The sequence below is a fragment of the Hyperoodon ampullatus genome, assembly GCF_949752795.1.
Source record: "Hyperoodon ampullatus genome assembly, chromosome: 11".
Classification (NCBI taxonomy): Eukaryota; Metazoa; Chordata; class Mammalia; order Artiodactyla; family Ziphiidae; genus Hyperoodon; species Hyperoodon ampullatus.
The window spans coordinates 96,620,673-96,627,096 of NC_136924.1; the positions used below are offsets into that span (position 1 = coordinate 96,620,673).

Genomic DNA, 6,424 nt, shown 5'->3' on the forward strand with positions numbered 1-6,424 from the left:
CCTTTATCCTAGACCCTGGAGCAAGACAAACCAGTAGCCTGGGGACAGTGTACTTTATTGATGGTACATGACACGGTAGGGCTCCCTAAGCCCCTCCTCCCCCCCTTCCTCAGGGGGTCTGAGATGGAAACTGGGTGGAGGTCAGGAGATTCTCAAGTGTGTTGGAGGACAGAGGTGGGGCAAGGACTCCCCAGCAGCGGAGGACCTCTCTCTTCCTCTCGTGCTCCTGCTGGGGCTGGTGGTCCAGGGACTCTTACTCCTTGGAGGCCATGTGGACCATGAGGTCCACCACCCTATTGCTGTAGCCAAATTCGTTGTCGTACCTGGAAGGAGAGGGAGTTAAGGGTTGTTTTCCCCAGCCGGCCACCAGGGGGCAGCAGACTCAGCCCCACCCTGACGCACCACTCCCACACCCCAGCCACACACCAGGAAATGAGCTTGACAAAGTGGTCGTTGAGGGCGATGCCAGCCCCAGCATCGAAGGTAGAAGAGTGGGTGTCACTGTTGAAGTCACAGGAGACAACCTAGGGAGGGAGAGAGCCAAGCACAGAACCCAGTCTTGCTCACGGCGGCCACGTGGTCACCAAGTTCCCTGCCCCATCAGTACCTGGTCCTCAGTGTAGCCCAGGATGCCCTTGAGGGGGCCGTCCGACGCTTGCTTCATCACCTTCTTGATGTCCTCGTATTTGGCCTGAAGAGGTAAAGGTAGGCGGTTATTCAAGCTCCAGTCTTGCAAGCCCCAGCCCACCAAAGCTGCTCCAGCCGCAACTTACAGGTTTCTCCAGGCGGCAGGTCAGATCCACGACAGACACGTTGGGGGTGGGGACGCGGAAAGCCATGCCAGTGAGCTTTCTGTAGACACAAGGAAGCAGAGTCAGCACCAGGCGTCCCGGATCCCCGGGTCCCCAGGGCAGAAAAGCAGCAACGAGTCTCACCCGTTCAGCTCAGGGATGACCTTGCCCACAGCCTTGGCAGCGCCAGTAGAAGCAGGGATGATGTTCTGGGCAGCCCCTCGGCCATCACGCCACAGCTTCCCGGAGGGGCCATCCACGGTCTTCTGGGTGGCAGTGATGGCATGGACCGTCGTCTGGAAACAGGAGGGGGCGTGAAGGCCCCGCCTAGTGCTCACCACGCCACCCCTCCCCCCTCCCGGGGGAAGAACTAAGTGACCTGAGCAGATCCCTTGGAAGCCCGGATGCCCCTCAGCCCCACAGCCCAGGGCCATGCTCTGGGAGGGAGAAGGGTCCCACCCTGGGTGTGGACTGAATGTGCTCTGGCGAGCCCCGCATCACTCATACCATGAGTCCCTCCACGATGCCGAAGTGGTCGTGGATGACCTTGGCCAGGGGGGCCAAGCAGTTGGTGGTGCAGGAGGCATTGCTGGAAAGAGGGAGGCAGGTCAGGGGTGCGCCCACCGTGTACCACGCAGCGCTATCTGCCCGCTTCTCCACGCCCTCTGCCGCGCTCACCTGACGATCTTGAGGTGGTTGTCATACTTCTCGTGGTTCACGCCCATGACAAACATGGGGGCGTCGGCAGAAGGGGCAGAGATGATGACCCTCTTGGCTCCACCCTTCAAGTGAGCCTGCAGCAGAGGGGCGCTTACAAACCCGGGCTCCGCCTTCCCGGCCTTGGTCCGCCCCACCCGACCTTCCTGTCACACCAGAGCCCGGGGTCCGTTCCCCTCCTCTCCCGCCTCCCGCTGCTCACCCCGGCCTTCTCCATGGTGGTGAAGACGCCAGTGGACTCCACCACGTACTCAGCACCAGCATCACCCCATTTGATGTTGGCGGGGTCTCGCCTACAAGGGAAGCCAGGACAGGACTCAGGGACGTGGGCTGCCACGGACCCAAGGAGGTCGCCCCATCCCAGGACCTCCTCCAAGGCAAATTTCTTCCTGTTCCGTCTCCCACACTTACTCCTGGAAGATGGTGATGGCCTTTCCATTGATGACAAGCTTGCCGTGCTCAGCCTTGACGGTGCCATGGAACTTGCCATGGGTGGAGTCATACTGGAACATGTAGACCTGAGGGGACGAGGGAGGGCATCAAGGGGCTGCGCCTCAGCCAGGCTCTGCTCCCGGCCACCAGCACGGGTGGCACTCACCATGTAGTGAAGGTCAATGAAGGGGTCATTGATGGCGACAACGTCCACTTTGCCAGAGTTAAAAGCAGCCCTGGTGACCAGGCGCCCAATACGGCCAAATCTGAGGGGGACAACAGGTGAGAAGGTGTGAGAAGGGAGGAGTCCTCCTGGGTATGTAAGCAGCCCCAGGCCCACTCACCCTCTTTCAGAGGGAAGAGGATGCCACTTTGCTAGCATCAGAAAAGTCCCAGGAGAGCTCACTTCACCTTCCTAAGCAACTCTGCCAGGCCAGCCTGGCTTCCCAGCACGGCCACAAAGTGAAGGCTCACATCCTGCCCAAGAGGGGATTAGGCTCAAAGACTTGCCCACCCATCTGAAATCTGTTGAGGAGTGACAGGGTGGTGTGCTGCTGCTGCCCCCTACAGTCTGGGCACGTGGCAGGCACATGGCACTCATCACACCCACTAACTGTAAATGCTTGTTCCTGTCTGGCCCAGCTTCGGGCTACACCCTCTAGAGAGCAAAGACTTGTACACTCAGCATCACCAAGCTCAAAGGGCAAGAGCAAAGGTCAGAAGTGAACTGGCCAGGGGAAACCCACCCCTTCCCCCAGTCCCTCCTACAAAAGGGAAAGATAGGGAAAAGGAATGGTTTCTCAACCCCTCATCCCAGCACTCTGATTTGCTTAGTACCTGTCCTTCCTAGCTCTTTTCCAAAAATCAGGAGTGGGAGCAACAGACGTTTGGGTGTGGGGAGGGCACGGGGAGGAGGTGGGAAAGAGCAGAAGCCCAGGACCCCAGCTGCAGAAAGGTCAGGCAGCTATATTTAACCCCAGCTTAGGGTGGAGTGGGGATCCGGTTTCTGGAAGACGGGATGGGGAGAAGGGCAGGATGCCTGAGGCTCACAGACACCTAATCCCTCCTGGTGACCTTTACAGCCTGGCCCTTAGGGTTGGGTCAGCTCTAGGCATGGAGGTAAGAAATGAGCTTCGAGGAGAGCCGCTGTGAAGACGGGGGCTGCAGCTCCGGGAGCCATTTTGTGGTGGAAAATTTCTAAGTACCCATGACTCAGCTCCCCCAGCATGGCACCAAGCCACGGCTACCACACCTCTCCGGAAAAAAGAAAGGAAAAAAACCCCCAAAACAACACAAGACCACCCCCATAAACCCACGTTTTTGATTCATCAGAGAACCATGTAGGAAGAGCATCCTATCATCCCTGGGGGGAAATGTGGCTAGCGGTTTAATGGATGGTCTAGGGTTAGTATGGTCAGAATTGAACAAGAACGGGAAAGCCTGGCCTCACCTGGCTTAAGAGATAAAGGCGACTCCACCCCACGAGACAGGGGTAGGAGGATTAGTCTTAGGCCAGGAAGGAGGAAGGCTGAAGGGCTAAGGACGGTTTCCTAACGGCGGCTCATTCATTTCCTTCCTAGCTGCAACATGGCGGCTGGTTACCGCAGATGACCCCCCCACCCCGCCCCCAGCTGGATCTGCGCGCAGCTGTGCCTCCTGCATCCCCGGGCTGCGCCCGGCCGGGGGCACGGGCTGCAGGTGGGGGACCGGCTCCTCCCCAGCACGTGACCGCGAAGGGCGCGAAATGAAAGAAAGGGCCCCAGCTGGAAGATTAGAGAATGGGTCCAGATCAAGAATCAGAGATTCCTGTGCATCTGCCGCAGGCGGAGTGGAAGGCTCCGCAGAGGCGGAGTTAACAGGAGGCGCAACAGCCGGGGATGGGGGACACGAGGCCTTGCGAGGGCCTCCTCCAGGTCTGAGCACCGACCTTGAGCTCTCCTTGGGGGGGGGGTACACCACCCCCATCCAGGTCCCCCACGCGCTGGCAGAGACCCGGTAGGGCAAGACCCACAGACGCAATTCGGTGGGGGCCGCAGGACTTACCGCCCCACCCCGCAACTCACCCGTTCACTCCGACCTTCACCATCTTGTCTCCGGGACGCAGCTGCAGGCAGAGGAAGGTGAGCATTAGAACGCGGGGCGAAGCGGCTGAAGTCCGGTGCTGCCCTCCCCGCCCCTCCCCCAGGCCTCCATCCCGGACCTGCGCTTCCGCACGTCCTCCCCTCCCGCCCCTGCAATGCGGGGGCCCCGCCGGGTACGACCCGGACCCCGGCCTCCTCAGCCGCACCCCGGGCCCGCGCACGCCCCTTGTCCCTTTCGGGGCCGTCCCCAAGCCCTTTGTGGATCCTCTCCGCCAGGCTTTACCTGGCACTGCACACAAGACACGGCTGTCTGTCGAACAGGGGGGAGCAGAGAGCGCAGGGGAAGGCTGCAGCCGCAATTTATAGGGCAGGGGAGGGGCGGGGGCGTGGTGACGCGGGCCCGCCTCGCCCAGTCCCAGCCCCCGGGTGCGGAGGCCTGAGCTACGTGCGCCCGTAAAGTCGCGAGTAGTCGGCCTTCCCCTTTTTTTGGACCAGCCTGGTTCTTCAAATGTGCACGCACCGCGCGTGTGGGCTGAGGACGGAGAGGGGGAGGGGACCGAGACTGGCCCAGAGGAGGAGGGGACCGGTGATGGGGCTTGGCGGCGATTGGGGGCGGGGGGGTTACTGGGGGATTCTGTGGACTCGGGGCCGTGGGCCCTGGTGAGAACTGAGGGATGCTGCACGGATGTAACGGGAGAACTTGGGGAGCTGGTTAGATAGGGTATTGGACCCGGAGCCAGGGACGGCTCGCGGCTGCAGTGTCCCCCTTCCTCCTCCTCCCCGGCCCCGCTCCCCTGCTTTCAAAGGCTGAGAGGCGGGAAGGCTGAGGAACTTATCGAGGCTCTTCGGTAGTGACACAGGAACAGCAGAGGAAAAGGCTCGCGAGGGGCCTCCCGCAGGGCCCTGCCCAGCCCCCTCCCCCTCCCCCCCTCCCAAGGCCCGGCTTCTGGCCTCTCCGGGCCGGGGGCCGGGGGCCGGGGGCCGGGTCTGGGCCTTGGGCTGTGCGGGCCTGGAGAGGAAGGAGGCTCCGGAGGAGGCATGAGGGGGAGGGGTCTGCACTGAAGGTCACGATGTCCTGCGGCGCAGGCAGCCTGGAGACCTGAGAATCGGGGCAGACAAACCAGGCCCTGTGCGCACCCGCTGCTCTCCCCTAGGCCCGGGCTGGGGCCCCGGGGCGGGATAGCATCACTGCTGGGGGCTGGCCCGGTAGAGGGCCGGAGGCCTCCCACAAATGCGCTCCTGGGAAACCTGAGGGCTGTGCCGCCCGGGCTGGGAGACAATGCCTCTTTCACCCTGGGCCCAGAGCAGGACGTGAGGGCGGAAGTCCCTCCCCATCCTGGGACGTGCAGGCCAGCCCTGCAGCCAGGGCCTCCCCTTCACTGGCTGCGTCCAGGGGATGTTGGGGGCAGGGTGAAGAGTCCAGAAGAGGGAAAATATTGGGAGGTCTTGGGCGCATGGTGGGAACAGGCCCCCAGCCCCTTCCCACACGTGATGTGGAGGAAGGGATCCATTCCTCTCCAAGACCAGTCAGTCAGAAGCCTGCACTGTGCTGGGTTTGTAAGCTGAGGACGGAGGAAGGGCTGGTTCTGAGGACGTGAAGGGTTGAGGGTTTAGAGGGGGGTGGGGTGGGATGGACATTGCCCATCAGCAGGTGCTGGGGGACAGAACTGGGGCCTCTTTGCTGGCCCAGCGTAACCTGAGACCAGCCCCCTTTTCCAGCTGAAAAGCCTGTGGCTAAGTTTAGCCCCGCATGGTGATAACCTTTTGCTTAAAAGGCAGAGAGCACTGCCCTGCACCCCGACTCCAGCCCATCCCTTGCCTTTCTGGGATTGCCCTCCCTCTTGGGGCCCCAGACCCAAGGCTGGCTGTGGCTGGCAGCCATCTGCATGGCCCATGGCCAGACTTCTGCAGGAGCAGGAAGGGCAGGGCCACAGGGCAGCTAATGGTGGGGGAGGCGGGAAGCACCGCACCCAGCGGTCTGCCGGGTAAGTGGAGGGGAGACGCCGCCTCCTCAGGCCCCACCAGGACGGCAGCGCCTTCCCTGACAAGGGCCTTAGGAGCCCCTCCACCCTCCTGTGCTACCCAAAGCACGTCCCCCTTTGCCGCGTGCTTGTCATTTCTCATTACTGTTCTTTGCTGAAAAGAGGAAGCTCAGTGCTCCGGGAGCACGGACCGACTGATGCAGTGTGCTGTTGTCATGACAGCAAAGACACCAGTGTAGCCATGACAACAGCCTCACTGCCTCCAGTTCAGGTGACTCAGCAGAGAGGAACTGGGGAGTAGGAGGAGGTGGACGGGGCCTGCACCTGAGGGGCTGACGTGCTGCAGACCCTGTAACGCGGTGAAGAATCCCTGGGAGACAGTCCCCAGAGACACTGTCTAGAGCTGACGGGGAATCATGCA

At 61.7% G+C, this 6,424-nt stretch overlaps 1 protein-coding gene across 1 annotated transcript; it reads right to left on the minus strand.

Annotated features, from left to right (window-relative positions):
- Nucleotides 1–38: 38 nt before the first annotated feature.
- Nucleotides 39–4,338, minus strand: GAPDH (glyceraldehyde-3-phosphate dehydrogenase). Its single transcript, XM_079714204.1, has 12 exons — nt 4,305–4,338; nt 4,004–4,044; nt 2,107–2,206; nt 1,920–2,026; nt 1,711–1,801; nt 1,470–1,585; nt 1,299–1,380; nt 936–1,087; nt 774–852; nt 608–691; nt 427–524; nt 39–323 (listed from the first exon to the last, which is right to left on the minus strand). The coding sequence occupies exons 2-12, from the start codon at nt 4,024–4,026 to the stop codon at nt 254–256; spliced, it is 1,002 nt and encodes a 333-aa protein (XP_079570330.1). The 5' UTR covers nt 4,027–4,044; nt 4,305–4,338; the 3' UTR covers nt 39–253.
- Between the last annotated feature and the right edge of the window lie 2,086 nt (nt 4,339–6,424).